The sequence below is a fragment of the Musa acuminata genome, chromosome BXJ2-2 (genome assembly GCF_036884655.1).
Source record: "Musa acuminata AAA Group cultivar baxijiao chromosome BXJ2-2, Cavendish_Baxijiao_AAA, whole genome shotgun sequence".
Lineage (NCBI taxonomy): Eukaryota > Viridiplantae > Streptophyta > Magnoliopsida > Zingiberales > Musaceae > Musa > Musa acuminata.
Window position 1 is genome coordinate 30,247,012 of NC_088339.1, and position 23,414 is coordinate 30,270,425.

Genomic DNA, 23,414 nt, shown 5'->3' on the forward strand with positions numbered 1-23,414 from the left:
GCTTTCGAGTGGCGAACTTTTCTGATACAAGCATCCTTGTTTCTCTTTCAAATTACAAGATCCATCGACCGGAGACACCTTGTGATTGATAGAATGTAGGAACAAAAAACAACTAGAATTTAGGACATCTTTCCTTTTTTTTTAGAACCAAGAGGATATCTCAGCATAGAGAATTTAATGTATTCATGAGCTATACATTATATTAGTGCAAGCGTCACCAAAATCCAGAACTTGATTCAGCATGCTATATTTTTTATTGGGACTTAATTCCGAAGCTTGAATATACTGCTGTTTCAAGTTCTCAACCACACGTAACAATTGACTTTATAATTTAAACGTGGCGACCGAGTCCAAGTAAACCGTTTAGACTCAAATTTTAACTTGACTTTTGTCAAAATATATTTTCTCCAGTAGAGACTAACGCTCATTTGATTTGGTAAATGAATCGAGGATGGCCTACAGAAATTAATTTTTTTGTTAGTCGTTGTAGTTATCAGACGATCTTGAACACTATTCGTCCTTGATTGGGGATCCGCGTTTATAATTTCCTCTTCATTTGAGTGTATGATAATAGGATCATTGAGATGAGAAGAATGGAGGAAGAAAACATTTCATGTGATCACACAGAAACATGGACGATGTTAAAAAAAATGATGATAACATATTATTTAACAGCATATGGATTGCATCCGAACATTGATACATCTATGTGCAGATGAACCACGACATGGCTGAGTGTGATATGAGCATGAACTCAACTTCAGTGGATCTGATAAACTGTGTAACGCATATATATCCAAAAATATTGTGTTGTCAAGAATTCCTATCTTATTACACAGCAAAGCAAGCCAACAGAACACTTGAGTTGCAACATCTTGCACCACCACACCACTTGTTCACAGAATGCACATCTACAACGCAATCACTAAGATCATTTCACTATCTTGCCATTGGACCAATCATGATATTTGTCACGTCTAAACGTGCCATCTCAACTGAGTCGTTCGAACTCTTGCAAACTCCTCCCTCCACCAAATCGCTATCGCTATTACCTCTCACCTGACTCGCCTCTGCTTGCAGACTCTCCTTCAACTGCATCACCACTTCAGACATTGTCGGCCTCTTACTTCCGTCTGTGTTGATACAACTCATAGCTATATCTATGACCTTTACGATAGAGTTGATATCATATTGTCCTTCCAGTCTTGAATCCACAACTTCACTGATGTCTGCATTGGTTAGCCTCTGCCGCACCCATTGCACTATGTGACCGCTTTCTGGGGACCTCAACACAGGGGGTTGCCCTGTCACGAGTTCCAAAAGAACAATTCCGAAGCTATATACATCACTTTTCTCGTTCAGCTGGAACGTGTTATGGTACCTGAAACGAAGCATACATTAGAATTTAATATGATCGATCGACACTAGTCAAACTGACAAAGCTCAATATTGGAAAGGAGAACTTACTCTGGATCTACGTATCCTGGTGTGCCTACAACCACATCGGTAGAGACATGAGTGCTGGCATCAGTTTGGAAAGCTTTGGATAGCCCGAAGTCTGCTATTTTGGCTTCCAGGTTGTGGTCTAAGAGAATGTTGTTGGTCTTCACATCTCGATGAATGATAGGCGGTCTGCATCCCTTGTGCAGATACTCCAACCCTGTTTGTAACTTGATCATTAGCTATATAGTTCAAGAGTTGTGGCAATAGTACTGTGAGAAGTCAAAGAGGAAGGTTGCGAATGTGGATAAACCTAGCGCGGTTTCAATCGCAATATGAAGACGTTGTCTCCAATTTAAACCTCCGCCAGCTTTATCTGAAACAAAAGTAACATTTGCACCATAATTCATCCCCTTCGTGTGCAGTGTTACGCAAGTAAGGATTTTGCGAAACCAGAATGAACAATATCACTGAAAAAAGTGAAGGTGAAAAGATTTTCTTGAAGCAACTCAGGTTTGAAAGTCTTGCTACCTGAAAGATGATCCTTGAGAGTTCCTTCGGCTACATATTCATAAACAAGACCAAGAACACTGTTGTCCATGCAGCATCCGATCAAACTGACCAAGTTTCTGTGATGAATTCTTGATAAAAGCGATACCTGCAACCTCAAAAATATAAATATCATTAAGTTGAAAATCGTCATCGCATTCTACTCTAGTATTTATCGAATGACATGCCTCGGCCAGAAACTCCTTGGTGCCGGCCATTGCAGAATCAGATGTTTGGGACATAGGCGACCAAGCCATCGCCTCTGCGGTGGTGTATCGAGAACTAATTTTGACTGCCACTTCCGTGCCATTCAGTAATCGGCCGTAATAAACAGTCCCAAATCCCCCTTTTCCCAAAACCCTCCCGAAGTTATTAGTGATGTTCTTCAATTCCTCGTACGTGAACCGGCGACCGTCAACTCCAACTGGTTTTTCTTCCATGGCCTTTAGTTCTTCCAACTTTAGTGGGCTAGCGGGCGTTTGCGCTGCAGGATACAAAGAACGAAACGTAAGTAACCGATGACAATGCACAATGCACTTTGGTCTGTCACTCGTTGAGCAGGTAGCACCCAAGAATATAGTGCAGTCGAGTTTGGTGAAGCTACTACCGTTCTTGTAGAAGATTATTAGGTTGTAACTTACATCGTGGAGCGTTAGGTCGTCTTCTCTTTGCCAAGTACACCAAAAATAGGATCAGTAATGCTACAAGAACTGCTCCGATCACCGCAATAGCCACAATAACAGGCGTGGCAATCTTCTTGCTCTTTTTCTCATCGTCCACACGAACATTACATGTAGCCCCATGCTGGCACAGTTGAGGGTTGTTGTCCGTTCTTGCATAAGAATAGAATCCATTGGGAATAAGCATCATCGTTACTCACAATGCACTTGAAAATGAGTTTGGGTCTGAATTGATGAGACTTACTTTAAAAGAAATAAGCCATTCTTTTGTCTGTCATAGAGATCATCAGGTATAGATCCATTGAGTTGGTTGTGTGACAAATTTCTGCATGAAAAAAAGATGATTCTGAACTATACAAATAGAATGTTCAAGTTTCCAAGAGACTTCTAAATGCTTACAGCATGCTAAGTGACTCCAAATTGGCTAGAAAACTTGGTATTGGACCTGTGAAGTTATTATACGATAAGTCCCTGAAACAAAAACAGAGAAAATAAGCCCGATAGTACACTTGTGACTGTTTCTCATCTGCAAGATGTTACTCGGTGTAGCAGAAAGAAGGTAGCAAATAGAAATTCTAATTAACTAGCTGACTCTAAGTCCTGTTCATGCTCGATCAACCACCGGCAGTATTTCCCTAGTTCAGCGATAGCTGACAAAACTCAAAATCGTCAATGATGGCCAAACTCACAAGGATTTGATGGCAGTGAGCTTTGCTAGATCACTTGGTATCGTGCCATTCAGCCCAAGAGAGGATAGGTTTCTGCAAAAGAAGATGAATTAGTGCAAGCAACAAAATCTAACCTTTTCTCTGGTTATCAAAAATTGGATAAGAAGAGGATTGGGTCTTCCACAAACAGGGGAACTTACAAGGATGTGATCCTTTGGCGTTGTTCGGAGCTAGAGAGGGAACAGGTTATCCCACTCCATGTAAACTTCTCCGGCGAGCATGGATCCCCTTGCCATTTGGTCATTTTATACATGTTCTTCAGATTCATCATAGCATCCACTGACACATTCACAAGAGAAGCATGATGCTGGGCAAGTCCGAATTCATAAAAATAATGGAAAACTTGTATCTCATTAATTGACGAGATATTAAATTCGGACAGCGCTCACCAACAGTTTATCATGGATATCATATACTCTAAACCTCATTCTATAAATGTATCATTTAAGATCAAAGAGTCCGAAATCACGTCTTACGAGTTTTGAAGGTTGTGCATCAAGTCTCACCGTCAGAAAAAAAACAGAGAGAAAGAGCAACTCGGCGAAGAAAAAGACTGGAAGCCTTAGCTGAAACAGGAACTACACGACATTAAACTAAATGCGTAAGCCAAGATAAACTACCATCATTTTCGTAGGTTGCTGTGTCCGGAAGTGAAAGGAGGGTGTAGACCTCTATCGCGTTGAGGATGGGGGGAAGGGTCGAGCTACCCGAATGGTTCAAGTCAATGTCGTACTCGACCGCCGTCCCGAGGTCATACGTGAGACTTATATGAGTTGACAGGAGATATTTCGGTTGGAAATTGCTCGCTTTGAGTTCGTTGTTCACGTACACGTCCAACATTCTAGTCTGGTTGGGGCTGGGGGCGTCGAAGTCCGCGAAGTGCATGTAGACGTAGTACTCTGGACGGACGGGTCCCGGTTTGGCGGACATCAAAAGCAGCAACGAAGTGTTATCACTTGGCGTGACGGCGGTGGCCATGACGGCACCAGGCACTTGGAATTCATCTCCTGGGTTTCTCTGAATCGTCTCCGAGGAACTTATGTTGAACCAGTACGGAAAATTGGAGAAGGGCGTCCAGAAGCGATCATAAGCATCATCCGGGTACCTATATATATATGTACGACCACAAACAAACAGTTCATCAGGTGATCCTACAACCAAGGAAAAAAGAAATGAAAACTCCTTTGTGCACAGCGTGAGTCTTCTCAAGAACACTCTGATTGCGGATCATTCATTCTATATATGGCGTGCTCATGAGAGACGGTGGTCAACTGAAAGAAGTGTGGCTAATTGAGAAGAACGTTCGAGCAAGAGGAGAAAGAAAAATAAATAACAAAACAAAGAACTCCTATCTCGATCCGGTAGTCTTAGAGTACACTGTATCAAAAAATTGATCGAAGTGTAGGTTGATATTTTACGAGAACAAGAAAAAGGTCTTGATTTTTTTGCTTCATATGATTAGGACTTCAAAATCAAGAATCTTGCATGATCACTGAACCAGTGAGGAACAACACTCACCTTATGATGTTCGGAGCGTCCCCCATGTTCAGTCTAGTGCCAAGCACCAGGGAGTTGGTCTGATTCACATCCCTGTAAACATCTGTGCTACTAATTTGTCTCACCTCAAGCGCAGAAACGAAAGGGGTACCAGAATTAGTGTTAACCAGACAAACCGAGAAATAATCCTCCTGAGCGACAGTGATGATCTCGGCCTCAAGTAGAACTGAAGCATCAGTAATATTCACTGATCGCCAAAAGTTCACCCCAAGATGAAGGTCAAATACAACCGAAGCCAGTCCATCGTAACTGCCATGTAACAACAAAGCTCGTACGAGGTACTTTTCTCCCTGCTTTATTCCGCCGATGGTGTAACAATTGCGAGATCCATTCGGGAAGCTTCGTAGTGTCTCGGCCTGTGCTGGAGTAGTAGCATCCATGTAAGTCTTGGAAATTTTGTGGTTCACTCCCGAGTCGATGTATTTGGCGTCCGGTACGTATACGATGCCGGTGGCGGTGTCGTTGTAGCTGGAATCTCCTTCCATGCCACAGTCTATGCTCAAGAAGCCTACGAAATCATACAGACAAATACAAATTGAGATATGGTTCAAATTTTCTTAAAGCAAATTATTAGGAGGATTTACGTGGAGAAGTCAGTACGATTTGATCTTCTATGCATATAGAGAAGCTAAAGGTTTTGACTTTTTCAATCACACAAATATCTCCTTTTGTTTTGAGTTTTTATTCAGAGTGTGTTCTTTTTTAATGTCCAAAATATTCCCAAAAGTTGCCAAATAGAAAGAGAACATAATAGAAGTAAAATATGGAGCATATAATAGGTCATAAACAAGATCTAAGATCATCAAGTTCACAGCCAACAAAGGGATCTAACGTGCACAAAACCGAGACAGCCCATTGCATTATTTAAGCATCTTAAAATCTTGGCCATCAACATAGTAAAAGATACAAAATTATTATCGATCAATCATACACGAAATAATTGTCAAAGCTAATTAGTACGTAAAAAGAGATGCAAAACTCCAAACCCTCCTCCGACTGGGGCAGAGAGATGATCTACCATATTGCAAGACATGAAGAGACGGCAATAACAGCACTATAATTGCTCTAAAAAAAAAAAGAAAACCACCGAGTTTGATTATATGTTTACCTTGCTGGGCATCAACCTGAATCGCTGCTGCCAAGAACCCTAGAAAGATAAGAGATCTCATTTTTGTGTCTGGGTGAGCAGAATCAAAGAGACACGGCATCATGGTTGAAGACCCGCCCTTTTTATATGTAGCGTCACCCAATTGCTACCAAACTTCATTAGAGAGAGAGAGAGAGAGAGAGGGGGGGCGGGGGTTAAATACATACATACATGCCTGCAACATGATTGTATAAACTTATGCATGAGATCATGAATACGTGGTCTTTCTCAGATAAACAAATGCAAACTGCACCAAATTCAACTTATGCAAGCAGTCTGCTGACCCAAGAAAGAGAAACAGCAACAACCTCCGGCTTTTTTATAGTTCTCATCGTTTGATCTTACTTCCAATTTTTTATCTCGTATATGTCACCATCCTTCGTTGTTTTTTTAACTGCGAAGATCCATTTACTTGAGACGACTTTGCGGTTTACAAAATGGACCTTTTGGCCATCTTCCCTGTTTTACGAATTAACAAAATGAGTTTGGCCATCTTTACCAAGTCAAAGTGGAGCCCCATATTAAAATATTAGTCCACTATGATTATGACCTATTTTGACAAAGGCATACGGACATAGTTAAGAGACTTCACGGATGGAGCACTCACCATAATGTGTTTTACTTGGTTATATATAGAGAGAGAGACTGATCAAGTGGCATATTTAATAACATAGAGGATTAGTCAATCTTGAACTAAGTCTACCTCCATTGACTTGGATAATAAACTTGGTAGAAGAATTGGTTTGTGTTCTCCTCTCATATGTATTTTCAACAATAAAAATCTATGCTCTTGGAGAAAAGTTTCTCGAGTCCTTTTATACTAATACAAATCTATCACTTTCCTTTTCATTTGGGTGTAAGATAGTGGGGATACTAATTAACTTTCTCTTAATTTATGGTTCTAATTGTAATTGTAAAACTTAAAGAGGACTAATGTGAAAAAGAGACAATAAAGGTTATTTTTGAATTGCCCATCAAATTGATAAAGAAATTGTACATCCTTACTTTGACTTCTTCTATTTTGTGTCTCTAGTGCTTTTTAAATTTAATTCGTTTTGTATATAGGTTAATTGGATTGGGATGTATGTCACAATCTAATTTTTTATAACTTCTAATTTAATGCATTACTCAACTCTTTCGTCTAATTCACATGAGTGATAATCAATTAAGTAATATCTAACGATTTCATATAACTATTTTGTTTAGATTAATTCATCCCTTAATTTCAATGCACCTGTAAAAAGGTCTTAGATGTATTTCTAAAAATTTTCTCAAATAATTTAAGAACACATAATTTTACCTAGATTCCTCTTGGATTACTAATTTAAGCACCTAAGGAGCAATTGTTAAGCATACCCTTCACATAGTTCTACAAGATGTTAGCTTCCAACCGATTACGTATTAGATAATTATATAATAATTTTAAATTTATGATTAATATATCTTATGATACACATATATTCAAATTTTAAACTTAGATTCATATAAAGATAACTTGAAAATTACAAAGGTATCAATTAGATTATCTAATAAAGATTAATGATTTATCATTACTATGTGTCTTCCATTAACAAAGCAATAATACAACTTAAATATATCAATGTCGTCGAGATCCAATTTGTTGAGATAATTAACTTATTAATTTTGTGAAATTTAAAATATTAATCTAAAATATTTAAGTCTTGTTTGTCATTAGAATTTTTTAAGTCAATAGGATGATCCATCATATTGTCTAGGAGAAATCCATTCACCGAAAAGACAAGAAAAAAATTACTTAAAAATGCAATTATTTACTTGACCCAATTATTATTATTATTATTATTATTATTATTATTATTATTATTATTATTATTATTATTATTATTATCAGAAGATAAATACAATTATAAGCTCCAATTAATTTGTCTAATCTTTTAAAGGAGTTGCAAGCTTCCCATTAGTATATTAGAAATCGCAAGCTTCTTCTTATTGGTATTAACTCCAAATCGTTTATCAAATGGATTATTAAATCGCTTATCCTTTTTATCAACTATCACATCTTTTTATGTGACATGAAATTTATAGTAAAAATTGTGTGTCGTGTCAAATAATTCATTCATAAAAGGGAATCAAGGAAAGCTATTATGAATCACAATCGTTTACTTGACCAATGAATTATCTAATTCTTGAATGAAGAAAATAAAAAAAAATCACTTATATCATTGTTATATACTTAACTGTGTTGAATGATTCAATCGATTGTGATCTTGATTTGGAAGCTCCTAATAGACTCATATGATCATATTATAAGATTAGTTATGTGGCATGACATTATAAAATTTCTGGATGTGATTCGAAAAAAATGAGAGAGACACTCCGTCGTGTTGCGTAGAATATATGTATTCACTGAATAGACATCAAAGAAAAATGCTACTTTAAATCACTGTCATTTGCTCTTTGAAACAGTAGCTATTTCCACACCTTATATCGACATCAATCTTTATATGAGGATGTAGAGATTTAATCGGGAGTTTCAAATATTTGTAACAAGACTTCTAGGAAAAGCAAATATAAAAATTTAATGATCTAATGCAGAGCAAGCCCAATAAATTTGTACAGTTATAATAATTCCTATTATTATTTTTAGTAAAATTATCAAACATTAAATACATCATCAATCATCTACTCGTCTTTCCAAGAGGCTAATTTCGTCATTATAAAGCGGGAAAACTTATTGAGGTTCATTGACTTTTTAAAAATATAAAGAGAAATATACTCAATCACTATCATTGAATTGACCCGACTACTTTGTCTATTCTATAAAAGAATAATCAAAAAAAAAAAAATATCAACAAAGGACATCACTTTAATGATTTTTTTTATAAATATTTAAAATATTCACTGTTTACATTCACATCAATCATTAACCAAAGGATGTAGAGTTTTAAATAGAGTTTGAAATAGTGCATATCATAAATTGTGTCATAATCATTAAAAAAAGGATTAATTGACTTGACCCACTTTCATTGTCTATTCTTTGAAAGAATAATCAAAGAAAAAAAAATCCACTTAAATCACTCACATTTACTTACTTAATGTTCCAAAAAAAAATTATCAATCAAGGATGTCACTTTTATGAGTTTTTATAAATATTTGAAATGTCACACGTATTGTTGAAAATTATACGTGCAGTGGTTGTTTCCACAGTTTACCTTCACATCAATCATAAATCAAAATATTTAAAGATTTAAAGAGAGTTTAAAATAGTCATAGCACATGTTCTATCATAAACTATGCCATGAATCAAAAGTTCACCGTCAAGTCAATATGCGACGAAGTTTGCGGATGCTCACCATCTTGTGGATTGAATTATTGGGCTCGATTTTTCAACCCAGTAATTAACTTGATTGTTTGGGATTCTAAGACCAATGGCCTACATATGCTAAAAGAAATAGCACAAATATAATTGTAATGATTATATTTAATTTAGACTTAAGTATGTTGGATCAATTTCTTAGAAGTTGCAACTATAATTCACGTGATTGAGATATCAAAACGAGATGTTTTTGTTAGTGATCAAATTACGCTATAATTTGGGTTGTGAAAATGTGACAATATTTGTATTATGATATTGTTATTTAGGACGTTCGCGGAGGGCAGAATAGAGTGAAATCTTTTACACAAAAAGAAGAGTTTATTATAGAAAAGCAATGACGAGTGCCTCGACAACCGAAAGCTTGGCAAAGCATTTCTGCATCGTAGTTCGGCAGCGAAAGAACACCATACATGTTTGTCGAAAAATACTCGTACCTTGTGTACTATTTTATAAGCAGAGAACACGTATAAATATAAATCTATAAAAGTCAAGATTGAACCTACAAAACAGACTCATCAAATATAAATCTTTAATATCTAAGCCACCTTTATGCTTGAAAAGGATAATCTTATCCCAAGCAACCAAACGAAGACCCCTAAGAGCTGCAATCCGTGATCCTCTTAAGACTATCACTAGCCAACCAAGTAAACCGACTCAAGGAATGTAAAGGGATGAGATTGAACATACGATTAATCAAATATACGGTGACGGTGACAACCTCCCCTTCCTCCTCCGACCGGGCATGCTCGATAGTGGCAGGTTGCACAGCGGACATCAGAGGGGTGACCTCGCTGCTGAGGGCAACTGACCTCTCGACGCCCAACCTCCGCCTCTTAGCCACTTGAACAAGGCACTCCAAGAGCTTGTGGCTGAAGGCAGATTGAAGGGTGGTTTTCGTACGAGCAATTCTAAAACTACCAATTGATGGGAGTGGAGAAAGATAAATCAATCTCAACACAAATCCGGACAAAACGATCGCATTCCAATTTCAAAGAAGGATCATTAATCTTGATCCATCGACCCAAAGCCTTCACAACACCAAATAAACAATCTCGTTTTCCCATGTCCACATTCAGGGCACTGAGACTAGCAAAATGAATTATAAATAATGCAGACATCATGAACCACCATATAGTCTTCTTCCACAAAATGGCCATCCATGCATTTCGATGCCACTATCTTGCCATTGGACCGCTTATGGTATTTTCCATGTCTAAACGTCCCATCTCAACTTGAGACACTCGGACTCTTGTAAACTCCCTCCACGAAATTGCCATTGCTATTACCTCTCTCCTGACTCGCCTCCACTTGCAGACTCTCCTTCAACTGCATCACCACTTCAGACATAGTCGGCCTCTTACTTCCATCCGTGTTGATACAACTCATAGCTATATCTATCACCTTTACGATAGAGTTGATATCATATTGCCCTTCCAGTCTTGAATCCACAACTTCACTGATGTCCGCTTTGGTTAGCCTCTGCCGCACCCATTGCACTATGTGACCGCTTTCTGGGTACCTCAACACGGGGGGCAGCCCTGTCACGAGTTCCAGAAGAACAACTCCAAAGCTGTATACATCACTTTTCTCGTTCAGTTGGTATGTGTTATGGTACCTGAAACGAAGCATACATTAGAATTTAATATGATCGATCGACATTAGTCGAGCTGATAAAGCTCAATATCGAAAGCAGAACTTACTCTGGATCTACGTATCCTGGTGTGCCTACGACCACGTCAGTAGAGACATGAGTGTTGGCATCAGTTTGGAAAGTTTTGGATAGCCCAAAGTCTGCGATTTTGGCTTCCAGGTTGTGGTCTAAGAGAATGTTGCTGGTCTTCACATCTCGATGAATGATAGGTGGTCTGCATCCCTTGTGCAAATACTCCAACCCTGTTTGTAGCTTGATCATTAGCTACATAGTTCAAGAGTTGTGGCGATAGTACTTACTGTGAGATTAACCTGACGCAGTTTCAATTGCAATCCGTAGACGTTGTCTCCAATTTAAGCCTCCTCCGCCAGCTTTCTCTGAAACAAAAATAAATGAACTCTGTAATGTATAAGATTACATAAGACTTTCATATATACAAGAAAATACTAATCTATGTTGCGACCTGAAAAATAGTTCATCTGCTTCATGTTCCAACAAGAAATCTATTACACCGATGCAAAATTAGTGAACAACATGATCAAGCTTGGCAATTCCATTATTTGACAATATATTCCCTGGAAAGATCTGCCTTAAACAACTCCAACTTGAAATGATTCTTTTTTCATTTTCAGTATCTTGGTACCTGAAAGATTGTCCCTGAGGCTTCCTTGGGCTACGTACTCATAAACAACTCCAAGAACTTTGTTGTCCTTGCAGAATCCAACCAAACCCACCAAGTTTCTGTGATGAATTCTTGATAGAACCGATGCCTGCAAAAAACCTCAACCAAAACCAGAATAAAAGAATCACTACGTTAAAAATCGCCATCGCATACTAGTATTGAATGACATGCCTCGGCCAAAAATTCCTTGGTGCCGTCCATCATAGAATCAGATGTCTGGGACGTAGACGACCAAGTCATCGCTTCTGTGGCGGCGGCGTATCGGGAACTAATTTTGACTGCCACTTCCGTTCCATCGTCCGGTAATCGACCGTAGTAAACGGTCCCGAATCCCCCTTTGCCCAAAACCCTCACAAAGTTATTGGTGATGTTCTTCAACTCCTCGTACGTGAACTGATGACTGTCAACTCCGACTGGTTTATCTTCCATGGCCTTTAATTCATCCAACTTTAGCGGGCTCTTGGGCGCTTGCGCTGCATGATACATACAACGAAATGTAAGCAACCGACGGCAATGCACAACGTACCAATGTAAGGTGCACCGAGCACGAACGCATCGATATATTAAAACCTGAAAAGGTAAGATAAACAATATAGAACTTATATAGAAGAAATGTACTTGTGGGGGAGCAGGTAGCACCAAGAATCTAATGCAGTTAGGTATGGTGATGCTACTACCTTATTTGTAGAAGATTATTAGATTATAACTTACATCGTCGAGTGCTCTGTTGTCTTCTCTTTGCCAAGTACACCGATAATACTATCAGTAACACTACGAGGACTGCTCCAATAATTGCAATCACCACAATTACAGGCGTTGCAAACTTCTTGCTCTTCTTCTCCTCCACAAAATTGCACGTAGCCCCATATGGGCACAGACGAGGATTACCGTCCGTTCTTGCAGAAGAATAAAACTCATATTAGATGCAAAGGTACCATCACTGCTCAAGAACTGGTGCTTAAATTGTTGAAGCATACTCTAAATCAAGTGAGCCATTTTGTTTTCTATCATGGAGAGCAGCAGATATGGACCCACTGAGCTGGTTGTGTGACAAATTTCTGCATGAAAAAGAAAACTCTGAACCATCAAAGAAATCCCAGCAAAATGCTCGAGTTTGTCCAAGAGACTACCAAACGCTTACAGCATGCTAAGCGACAGCATAGAAGCCAGGAAATTTGGTATCGACCCTGTGAACTCATTGTAAGATAAGTCCCTGGAACAAAAAGGAAGTGACAAGCCATATAGTATATGAAATACGATGCATTTCGTTGCTCAAGAGAACATTTCCAGCAACACACTATTCTTGCTGTTGGTGTCATGTTCTATTACGACTCTGGTGAATTGTTTCTGACCTGCAAGATGTTCATAAGACTAACAGATGGAAACTAAACAAAGATGGCTTAAAGTCCTGTTCTTTCTGGATCAACCACATGACAGCATTTCCCTACCACAGTATAAGCTCATAAAATTCAAATTGGCCACTGATGAAAGGAAATTTGAACTCACAAGGACTTCATGGCGGTGAGTTTTCCTAGAACAGTCGGTATCGAACCACTCAGCCGATGAGAAGAAAGATTTCTGCATAGAGAGAGAGATGAACTATTTGGTACAAGTAACAAAAATCTATCTTTTCTTTTAGATTATCAACAAGAAGAGGCTTTCTGGGTGTCACGTAAATCAGGGAACTTACAAGGATGAGATCCTCGGGGGTTCAGAGGCTGAGATGGTACAACTTACTTCACTCCATCTATACTTTTCCGGAGAGCATGGATCTCCTTGCCATGTGGTCATTTTATACATATCCTTCAGCTTCATCATAGCATCCACTGTCATTTTCACAAGGGAAACATGCAAAAAAATAATTGGCTCATTTATTTCATGCTTTAAAATATAGGATCACTCTAACTATTTATGGACCAAATAGTTTCACAGACAATATGACGAGCATAGATGCCTGTGATCCAAGTTTCGGAGTCCATAGTTTTCTCACATATTATTTCGATAAGAACGACAAAGATTAATAGGTACAACATTAAATCTAAAATGGAAGCCAAGATTAAGTACCGTCATCTTTGTCGGTTGCTGTGTCGGGAAGTGTTAGAGTGGTGTGGACCTCTACCGCATTGAGGATGGGGGGAAGGGTCGAGCCGCTCGTACTGTTCAAGCTAAAATCGTACCGGATCGCCGTTCCGAGCTCAGACGTGATGTTTAAATGAGTCGACAGGAGGTACTCTGGTTTGACGCTGCTCCCTTTTAGCTGGCCGTTCACATACACATCAAACCTTCTCGTCTCCGTCTGGCTGAGGGGGTCGAAGTCCGCGAAGTGCATGTATATGTAGTACACTGGACGGATGGCTCCGGCTTCCGAGGGTAGGTAGAACTGCAAAGAAGTGTTATCTTTTGGCGTCACGGCGGTGGCCATCACAGCAGCAGGCACTTGGAAGGCATCTCCTGGGCTCCTCTGAATCGGCTGCGAGGAATTTATCTCTGACCATTGAGGTGGAGAGGAAAAGCTCTCCCACTTGCGATCGTAGGCGTCATCTGGATACCTGTACACATGTGTACGCAACCACAAACATTCACGAGATCGGACAAGAGCATTCAGATTGCAGGAAGGAATTCTTAGTGCGAATTCGGGGAGCTAACAGAGTTGTGCTTAATTGATTCACGAGAGCATAGGACAGAGGAGGAAGAAATAGCTCGTCCTGCTTTTACTTTTCTTTTGCTGTTTCATATACTTGATAAGGACTTGGAGATCGAGTCTAACACTAACCTTATGATTTTTTTAGCAGCAGCAGCAGCCCCCATATTCAGCCTACCAACGAGAACAAGAGAGTCGGACTGATTCACATCGTCCTTGTAAACATCTGCGACATCGATACGCCTCACCTCAAGCGCAGAAATGAATGGAGTACCAGAACCAATGTTCACCAGACAAACTGAGAAATAATCCTGCTGAGCGACAGTCAAGATCTCGACCCGAGGTGACACCGTTGGTTCAGTAATATTCACTCGTTGCCAAGTGTTCACCCCGAGATGAAGGTCAAATGCAACCGGAGTCACTCCATCGTAATTGCCATGGAAGAAGAGAGCTCGTATGAGGTACTTCTCTCCTTGGTTTATTCCGTCGATGGTGTAGCAATTGCGATCTCCATCTGGGAAGCTTCGCAGCGTCTCGGCCTGTGCTGGAGTAGTGGCGTCCATGTAAGTCTTGGAAATTTTGTGGTTCGATCCCGAGTCAATGTATTTGGCGTCCGGTACGTATACGATGCCGGTGGCGGTGTCGTTGTAACTGGAATCTCCCTCTATGCCACAGTCTATGCTCAAGAAGCCTGCGGAATTATACAGAGAAAATTACCATAAAGCAAAAAGCCTGTAGAAAAAAATCACAAAATTATTAGGAGGATTTATCTAGAGAAGTCGTAGGATTTGATCTTCTATTCATATAGAGAAGTTAAAGGTTTTGACATTTTCAATCAATCATACACGAAATAATTATCAAAGCTAATTAGTATGGAAAAAGAGACGGAAAACTCCAACCCTCTGGCTGGGGCAGAGAGATGATCTACCATATTGCAAGACATGATGAGACGGCAATAACAACACTGTAATTGCTCTAAAAGGAAAAAAAAAAACACTATGATATAGCATAATTATTTTTTGGATACGAAAAAGAAAACCAAGTTTAAGAAAAACACAATTTTGATTATATACTTACCTTGCTGGGCGTTGACCTGAATAGCTGCTGCCAAGAAGCCTAGAAAGATAAGAGATCTCATTTTTGTGTGTCGACGAGCAGAAGCAGAGAGGCATGGCATCCTGGCTGAAGACTTGCCTTTTTATCTGTAGCGTGATCCAATTGCTACCAAACTAATCATCAAGAGTTATAAAAAGGTGACTGCCAAAGAAGATAGAAAGAGAGAGAGAGAGAGAGGGATGAGCATATAAACTTAAGCATGAGATCATGAATACCTGCTCTTTCCCGGGTAAACAAACGCAGCTTGTACCAGCTGATTCTTCGACTCATGCGACGGTCCACCGACCGAAGAAAGAGAAGCAGCAGCAACCTCCAACGACTGCTTCTCACAATCCCAACAAGACCATCATTCCTCCCATATTTTTATTACCCTCGTTTGTTCTAACTCCAAGCTTTTTATGTCCTTTCACTTCCAACTTGATAGATATGCTGACCAAAAAGAAATTAAACTGACGAATCATTATTAAGAACACGTCAATGGTGGGCTTGTTATGTATTCTAACCCACCCTTATTCCGTGTGATCGGACGACCTTTACGTAGTCAAAGTGGAGCCCCATTTTGATGAAGCCATGCGCACATATATAATTACGATTAAGGACCGCTGTGGATTAGTCAATCTTGGAATAAGTCTACCTCGGTTGACTCCAACATTAAGCTTTGCAGAAGAACTGTGGTTTGGAATAAGTTGGCATGAATGTGGAGATAAATCTATAAGAACAGTGTGCGTAGCTTACTGGGCGGCCCAATTCGACCGGGTCTGATTCAGGCCTAATCATGGTCACTTTCGATGGCTTCGATTGAGTATCATAATGTGCAGGACGATGGTTCGTGTGAATTGAGCTCAAATGTTGTCGGTTCAGACTTATTAATCCAGAATCCAGGCCTAATTGGGTTTATTTATGGTCGATTCAGGCCAATTGAGCCCCAACTCAAATTGGTTCAGAGCAATTGAGCTTTGGTTTAGATTGGTTATTGAGATTTTGTGACCGGTCGAGTTTGCTAACAGATCAGTTCAAGCCGGTTCAGTGTGATTTTGACCTACTCAGCATCAAGTGGGTCCAAATCGTGGATGGTTTAATTGAAATTGAGGTCAAGCATGAATAGTGAATCATTCTTAGCGAATGGATATAAGACTCGATTCACTGATTAACTCGTAGATTCTACTATGTGGAGATTTTGGAACTAAAAACCAGTTTATCTTATTATCACTCGTATCATGACATGTATGAAATGACATCAACAGTATCATACCTAACTCATCATGTTATATCATAAATTTCATATAAAATATCTCATTAAAATAAAATTAATCCAACTGATTGCATATCTTAGCTTTATTTCATGATCGAGTAGTAGCTACTCAAGGTCGTACATATCTTAGCTTTTAATTTAGCATGACAATCTGATCGAGACACATGATCCCGTGAAGTGATATGATAATCTAACTTCTCAGATCTATTAGGTTATATGAATCCGCACGTATACACATTGCTATTGCCTCGAGATTACATACACTATCAAGACCACATGATAATTGTGTTGGATCGAACCCGTAGCCCAATCTGCATCTAATCTAATTTAAAGGGCACGAATCCAATAAATGAAACGCTCGAGTTACATGGAGACCCACCGCCACGTACGAATGATTTCACAATCATTATATTGGTAGGGCATAGACAAGATTGGCCTCGATGTTAGTCTTTCACAAGTCCAGCCAGATCGACCAACCCATCCATGAATCGGTCGGTGGGTGTAAGAAGAAGAAGAAGAAGAAGACCAGAGACGATTGCTTTCGCCATCGTCGACACACACGAGCAATTACATGCCGCGAGTTAATGCGTGATTTAGTGCACACAAGTAGACGATTTGGTTGACGAACGAAGTTGGGACGATGCATGTGGCACTTTATTTTATTTAATTAAAGATTAAAATTCACATTTATGTTCCTCCTAAGTAAACGTTTTTTTAATCTAAATTTGAATTATATATCCTCCGAAAATTATAAAGTAATAATTAAAACATTTTGTTTTATAGTAATCAAATCAAAATAATTTTTTGGTTCGATTTAAATAAACGAGCGGAATCCTAGGATCAATCATCGGCGGTGTCTCGTGTGTCTCGATCGAGCCACCGACCACAATAAGGACGTGATCGCTCCGCTAGGAGCCTCGAGCATGACGTTAGCAAGATGTCATTATCATGGCGGACCCCGACGCTGGCACCAATGAGAGGCACCAGAAAAGGACGCGTCTGGGTCCACTGAGATCTATCGATCGAGCTCTCCCATGGCGCCCCAATAATGGGGTCCAGATCTATCAACCAATGAGAAGCCTGAATCTGAGTTGGACGAAAAAATATTGAATATTCTCTTAAAATATAAGGAAAAATATTTTACTGCCGGGCTGAGACTATAAAATGAAGCGCGTCGGCTCCTCCTCGACGCCAGCTAAGCTGTAATATAATTGGATTAAACAATAATAATTATAAGCTCCCTTTTTCCTCTCCTCTTCTTCCTCCTCTTCCCCTCGTCAAGCAACAATAAAAGAAGTGGGCGGACAAGAGATCGGATCTCGCCTGAATTCACGTCTCTGTCGCTGTAAGAATCCCGGCATTTCCTCCGCTTTAATCGCATTTTGCTCACTTTTGCTTCAATTACGCGCTGGATTTAGCTTCTAATCTTGTTCCTCTGCGTTCCCTTTGATCTCTCGAGGAGATTTGGTTGCTGCAGCCGTTCTCCCCTGTGGATCCGTAAGGAAGCGGTTAATCGGATGAATCGCCGTGTTGATTGTATAAGTCTTGATTTAGAATTAGAGGTTCTTCAGCTTTCATTTGTTTGGTGGTTTTTCGGTTGTTTTCTGAGTTCAAGATGTCATTTTCAACGCAACAGAGTCCTTTTCTTCGACGATTTTGCTGGATCTGTCGAACCCATTCTCTGATCTCTGCCCTTTTTCTGTGGAGAAATCCTGTTTTCCTTGTAAACTTCTTCTCGGATGTGGCAAACGATTGCGAGCTTAATGAGAATCGCATGACCGCTACAAATCAATGTAAAAATCCCACTTTTAATGGATAGAAGTTACTGCATAATGCTGGGAACAACACCAGGAAACAATAAGGAAGATTACAGCTTTGGTTCTTTAGTTGTTGGATTCATATGCGTATCAGATGGAATCAGCTGTTGTTGACCTGATAGTGTGATAGCAGCAATTGTATCCTCAAAAACACTGAGGTTTACACTTCAATTGACACCTGCATTGTGCTTCCGTGCCCACTCTGCAAAAAATTGATCACAGCTCTCATTTTGTAGTGTGTGTTTTTTTGGGAGGGTGGGGGTCAAGATAGATATTTGGATCCTTTTCTCCACAGTTCATTGCTCTGAGTCTTAATGGACACGAGTCTGCAACTTTCAGTAGCCTTGTGGGTCCCCTGTGGACAAGCTACCTATCACTCTCACACGTCAGAATAGAGTTGCATAGATGTGCTCCTGCCTGCATTATTTTGCCCTTTAAGTAGTTCTCTCTGCTATTCTAATTTCTGTCATTTGATCGACAGAGGAAAGGGGAAGCTCTCCACCATGAAAGCGCTCATTCTCGTTGGAGGATTTGGCACCCGTCTCCGTCCTTTGACGCTCAGTGTTCCAAAGCCACTGGTTGACTTCGCTAATAAACCAATGATCCTGCATCAGGTATATCCTTTGTGCACACAAATTCCTCTATGCACGAGAAGAAAAGGACCCAACACTATGGTACTACAAGTCTAATTTTCTCTCTGGATCGATCGATAACATAAGCTCACCGTCCTAGTCATGGAGTGTTCTCATTCCCTGTGTGGAAACTAAGATTCAATTTTCAGCAACATGAATATAAATCTTCAAATTGGTGAATGCCATGTGAAGAATGGAATTATAGCTTATTTTCATGGCCAATTTTTTCTTTCGATTACTTTGATTCCTTTGTTGGTTTATGCCAAATTTAAGTTGCGTAGCCTTCATAAAGCAAACTGTGCAAGACAGATTCGATCGAAGCTATCTCTTCTAACCAATTCTGCCACGCCTGTGGTTAGATCGAAGCTTTGAAGGATGTAGGAGTGACCGAAGTCGTTCTGGCCATCAATTATCAACCAGAGGTACCCCCACCTTTCTTTCTCATGCTTCATCGGATCATCTTCCGTTTCTGTGCTCCCACTTGCTCCAGCCCATCTCTCCCTGCAGGTGATGCTCAACTTCTTGAAGGATTTTGAAAGCAAGCTTGGCATCAAGATCACCTGCTCCCAAGAAACCGAGCCACTGGGAACAGCTGGTCCCCTGGCTCTAGCCAGGGACAAGCTAATAGATGGTTCTGGTGAGCCCTTCTTCGTCCTCAACAGCGATGTCATCAGCGAGTACCCATTTGCTGAACTGATCCGGTTCCATAAATCCCGTGGCAGCGAGGCAACGATCATGGTGACCAAGGTACAGTTCTCCTGGCTACGGTACCTTATGTTACCGGCTTCCCTGCAAGAATCTCATCTTTTCTGACAGGTTGAGGAGCCATCCAAGTATGGTGTAGTTGTCATGGAGGAGGAATCCGGAAAGGTTGATAGATTCGTGGAAAAGCCACAAACATTCGTGGGAAACAAGATCAATGCTGGAATTTACTTGTTGAACCCATCTGTGTTGGACCGCATCGAACTCAAGCCGACCTCAATCGAGAAGGAGGTGTTCCCGAAGATCGCAGCGGATCAAAAGCTCCACGCCATGGTCCTCCCAGGTTTCTGGATGGATATCGGGCAGCCGAAGGACTACATCACAGGCTTGAGGCTCTACTTGGAGGCCATACGGAGGAGAAAACCATACAAGCTAGCCGTCGGCCCACACATCGTGGGGAATGTGTTGGTGCACGAGAGTGCTGTAATCGGAGAAGGGTGCCTCATCGGTCCGGATGTTGCCATCGGCCCGGGATGCGTGGTGGAGGACGGAGTGAGGCTGTCGAGGTGCACGGTGATGAGGGCCGCCCGCATCAAGAAGCACTCGTGCATCTCCAGCAGCATCATCGGGTGGCACTCGACGGTGGGGCAGTGGGCGAGGGTCGAGAATATGACCATTCTCGGTGAGGATGTGCATGTGTGCGATGAGGTTTACAGTAACGGAGGTGTTGTGCTCCCACACAAGGAGATAAAATCCAGCATTCTGAAGCCTGCCATTGTCATGTAGAGTCGTCATGAATGTTTCGTGTGCCTGTTTCCTTCTCCTGCCCCCACTCTTGCAAGCATACCCCACTAGTTTGCTCCGGTCATTGTATGTCTGCTTTTGTATTGGATTGCAAGTGTAAGTCCTGCTTTGTGTAAAGAATGTTTGTGTGTGATTCTGTATTTTTCTTTCTCTTGCATCTTTTTGAAGTGTAATAAGTTGCGTAAGCTTAATGAGAACATTTTTCTACTATTCAGTTCGAGTATGTTTTTGTAGGGACGAAATCTGAGAGAGTAATAAGTGGCTAACTTGACATCTAACTTCAAAGTTGAGTCGAGACATTGTCACTGGTTAAACTCCATCCTTGAATCAATTCGTCTTTACAATTCTCGAGGGTCCCCAATTTTTTGTCAGCATTTTTCTAAGAACATTTCAGTCTCAATCTTTGTGGTCTCGAGTATTACATTTGCTGGACTTGTCTCTGTCAGGACAAGCAAAAGAGAGGCATATTATGGCCCGCAGAGTGGAGAAAACGACTCTGAACTCCTCTCCTGCCACCGACAGTTATCTTTATAATTAGTTATCTTTAATATTTTGATGATCTTTGTACTTTAAAATTTTATATTGATATCCTTATAGTTATGAAAGCAAAATATCTATATCTATTTACACTAATGTTACTGATTTTACTAATAAAAATATAAATATAAAATATAAAAAATAATTTTAACATTTCAGTTAACAGTGACGAATGACGACATTGCTAGGATCGTAGATGACTGTTATGGATAATAAGAGCGACGAGAGAGATGAGGGCCACTCTATATTTACATGGACATCGACATAATTGTCGAGCAATGTCACTTTACATCTATATCGACGTCGATACAATTGTTTGAGTGATCCTCATATTTCATTCGTATCGTTCGTCACAATATTAAAATTATCTTTTTATTTTATATTTTTATTAATAAAACTGTTAATAATGTTAGGATAAATATAAGCATATATGTTTTATTTTCATAATTATAAATATATCAATATAACTCTTTAAAATATAGGGATTGAAATGCTATGAATAGTTAAAAATAAATACTTAATTAGCTCGAACCAATGCACCGTGGAGAAGAACGACTTGAACTCCTATCCCGCCACCGACCGACATGGTTCCTCCAACTCCGGCGGCTGCCTACTAAAGCGAGAGATTTAGTGAGAGAAATACAGCTTTCTCTCCTCCAGATTAGCGATTTCTATTTCCTGTAAGTCTACTGCTGCAAATGATGGTAAGTTGTTCTTACTACCAACTTCAAAGATTTAGGTGATTCGAGCTTGATCATCGAAAGAACTTCCAGCATCTCCGTCGATGATGCAAAGGTTTTTACTCCCATCTCCGGAAAGAGCCAAATGACTCTCCGATCATGAAATGGATACGACTAGGCTCGTCGGAAGAAACCAGCCAAGTGGCAGCAGTACACACGTGAAGCATGCTGACCCATGACGTGATTGGCTTTGAACCGTGTTATAATTGCTAAAATAAAGTGAAGAATCTTTAGACGAAGGGACAAGTGGTACAGAATGGTGACTTCTTACTGGGTTCTAAGGACCCCCACAAATAGGACCTGTCGGGAACCTTTCGTCCTCCATTTGCCTTTTCTTTGTCCGAAGAGATGAAAAATGAAAGAAATAGTATTCCTGGAGAAGGAAAATAAAATGAAATCTATGATGCCTCATCTTTTTTATCATTTGATTCACGTGAATTGTATTTGATTCACGTGAATTGTATCTGTATATTCCTGTGGCGACTAAATTGGAAAAAAAAAATATGATGGATCATCATTATCTACTAGAAGGATTTATTATATTATAACAAATGATATAAGAGCATAAGCGAACAAAAAAAGTAAGAGATGATTATTGATGAATAGAATTGGAGGCATATCCCATCCTCCTTAAGCACATCTTCTCCTAAAAGATAAAAGTCAACATCATAATTTAATATCAGAGTAGAAACAAAAAAAATAAGAAATGACTTTATGGAAAAAATTGAAGGCATATCCCATCCTACTTGAAGGCATATTTTGCTCTAATAGATATAGTCAACACCATAATTTGATATTAGAGTAGAGACAAAAACTAAAAAATGACTATTTGTGAATAAAATTGAAAGCATATCTCATCCTTCTTGAAGATATATCTTGTCCTAATAGACAAAGTCATCATCATAATTTGATATCATAGTAGAAATGCAAAATAGGAAATGACTATTCATGAATAAAATTAGGCATATTTCATCCTAAAAGATAGAATAACACTATAAAAAGAAAAATAAAAAATAAAAAATAAAAAATGATTATTCAAGAATTAAATTGAAAGCATATATCATCCATACATCTTGTCTTAATAGGTGGAGAATTGAAAGCATATTATGAAATTACAATTATGGTGTAACGCGACAATGTCCATCTATTACCGCCACGATCATTAAGCTAGGCCTTAGTTATGGGTACTTAAATTATTTAGCTGTACTAGTCTTTATATCTAACATCTTTGGACTAACTACAATAATTCTCCAGTGTTCATGGATACCCTAAATCTAGTCATTGTCATGCTAATATATCCTTACAGTGATGTTTAATCACCTCTGCTTCTAAGGGCATTCATATAACCTATATTCCCTAAATCTTAAGATAATGTCCATACTGC

General features: G+C 39.5%; 3 protein-coding genes across 4 annotated transcripts; 1 reads left to right on the forward strand and 2 right to left on the reverse strand.

Annotated features, from left to right (window-relative positions):
- Nucleotides 1-773: 773 nt before the first annotated feature.
- LOC103975373 (senescence-induced receptor-like serine/threonine-protein kinase) lies at nucleotides 774-6,193 on the reverse strand. Its single transcript, XM_009390326.3, has 13 exons — nucleotides 6,063-6,193; nucleotides 4,916-5,462; nucleotides 4,018-4,502; nucleotides 3,538-3,676; nucleotides 3,359-3,430; nucleotides 3,069-3,140; nucleotides 2,914-2,994; nucleotides 2,631-2,821; nucleotides 2,178-2,473; nucleotides 1,972-2,098; nucleotides 1,754-1,816; nucleotides 1,468-1,660; nucleotides 774-1,381 (listed from the first exon to the last, which is right to left on the reverse strand). Exons 1-13 carry the CDS (start codon nucleotides 6,163-6,165, stop codon nucleotides 940-942), a joined length of 2,811 nt encoding a protein of 936 aa, XP_009388601.2. The 5' UTR covers nucleotides 6,166-6,193; the 3' UTR covers nucleotides 774-939.
- A 4,218-nt stretch (nucleotides 6,194-10,411) lies between these two features.
- On the reverse strand, nucleotides 10,412-15,898 carry LOC135605983 (probable LRR receptor-like serine/threonine-protein kinase At1g51860). 2 transcript variants are annotated; one of them, XM_065096644.1, is made up of 14 exons: nucleotides 15,762-15,898; nucleotides 15,508-15,659; nucleotides 14,563-15,121; nucleotides 13,854-14,338; nucleotides 13,480-13,615; nucleotides 13,296-13,367; nucleotides 12,931-13,002; nucleotides 12,767-12,847; nucleotides 12,501-12,685; nucleotides 11,961-12,262; nucleotides 11,751-11,877; nucleotides 11,419-11,484; nucleotides 11,157-11,349; nucleotides 10,412-11,071 (listed from the first exon to the last, which is right to left on the reverse strand). In XM_065096644.1, the coding sequence occupies exons 2-14, from the start codon at nucleotides 15,605-15,607 to the stop codon at nucleotides 10,684-10,686; spliced, it is 2,766 nt and encodes a 921-aa protein (XP_064952716.1). In that variant the 5' UTR covers nucleotides 15,608-15,659; nucleotides 15,762-15,898; the 3' UTR covers nucleotides 10,412-10,683. The 2 variants fall into 2 exon arrangements, with proteins under 2 accessions (XP_064952716.1, XP_064952717.1); XM_065096645.1 differs by lacking the exon at nucleotides 15,762-15,898 and having other exon boundaries at nucleotides 14,563-15,162; nucleotides 15,508-15,602.
- Nucleotides 15,899-17,988: 2,090 nt separating this feature from the next.
- LOC135605984 (probable mannose-1-phosphate guanylyltransferase 1) lies at nucleotides 17,989-20,973 on the forward strand. The gene is made up of 5 exons (XM_065096646.1): nucleotides 17,989-18,143; nucleotides 19,097-19,229; nucleotides 19,607-19,669; nucleotides 19,755-19,994; nucleotides 20,064-20,973. Exons 2-5 carry the CDS (start codon nucleotides 19,119-19,121, stop codon nucleotides 20,733-20,735), a joined length of 1,086 nt encoding a protein of 361 aa, XP_064952718.1. The 5' UTR covers nucleotides 17,989-18,143; nucleotides 19,097-19,118; the 3' UTR covers nucleotides 20,736-20,973.
- The last annotated feature ends 2,441 nt before the right edge of the window (nucleotides 20,974-23,414 follow it).

What these genes read in the sequence shown, in the direction of transcription:
- LOC135605984 (XM_065096646.1), top strand. Translation starts at nt 19,119, where the DNA reads ATGAAAGCGCTCATTCTCGTTGGAGGATTTGGCACCCGTCTCCGTCCT. An exon ending in AACCAATGATCCTGCATCAG is followed by an intron (nt 19,230 to 19,606) that starts GTATATCCTTTG and finishes GCCTGTGGTTAG; the next exon opens with ATCGAAGCTTTGAAGGATGT. An exon ending in CCATCAATTATCAACCAGAG is followed by an intron (nt 19,670 to 19,754) that starts GTACCCCCACCT and finishes CTCTCCCTGCAG; the next exon opens with GTGATGCTCAACTTCTTGAA.
- LOC103975373 (XM_009390326.3), bottom strand. Translation starts at nt 6,165, where the DNA reads ATGATGCCGTGTCTCTTTGATTCTGCTCACCCAGACACAAAAATGAGA. An exon ending in CGCCAAAGGATCACATCCTT is followed by an intron (nt 3,431 to 3,537) that starts GTAAGTTCCCCT and finishes CTTCTTTTGCAG; the next exon opens with AAACCTATCCTCTCTTGGGC. An exon ending in CTCACTGCCATCAAATCCTT is followed by an intron (nt 3,141 to 3,358) that starts GTGAGTTTGGCC and finishes TTTTTGTTTCAG; the next exon opens with GGACTTATCGTATAATAACT.
- LOC135605983 (XM_065096644.1), bottom strand. Translation starts at nt 15,607, where the DNA reads ATGCCATGCCTCTCTGCTTCTGCTCGTCGACACACAAAAATGAGATCT. An exon ending in CCCCCGAGGATCTCATCCTT is followed by an intron (nt 13,368 to 13,479) that starts GTAAGTTCCCTG and finishes CTCTCTATGCAG; the next exon opens with AAATCTTTCTTCTCATCGGC. An exon ending in ATGCTGTCGCTTAGCATGCT is followed by an intron (nt 12,848 to 12,930) that starts GTAAGCGTTTGG and finishes TTTTTCATGCAG; the next exon opens with AAATTTGTCACACAACCAGC.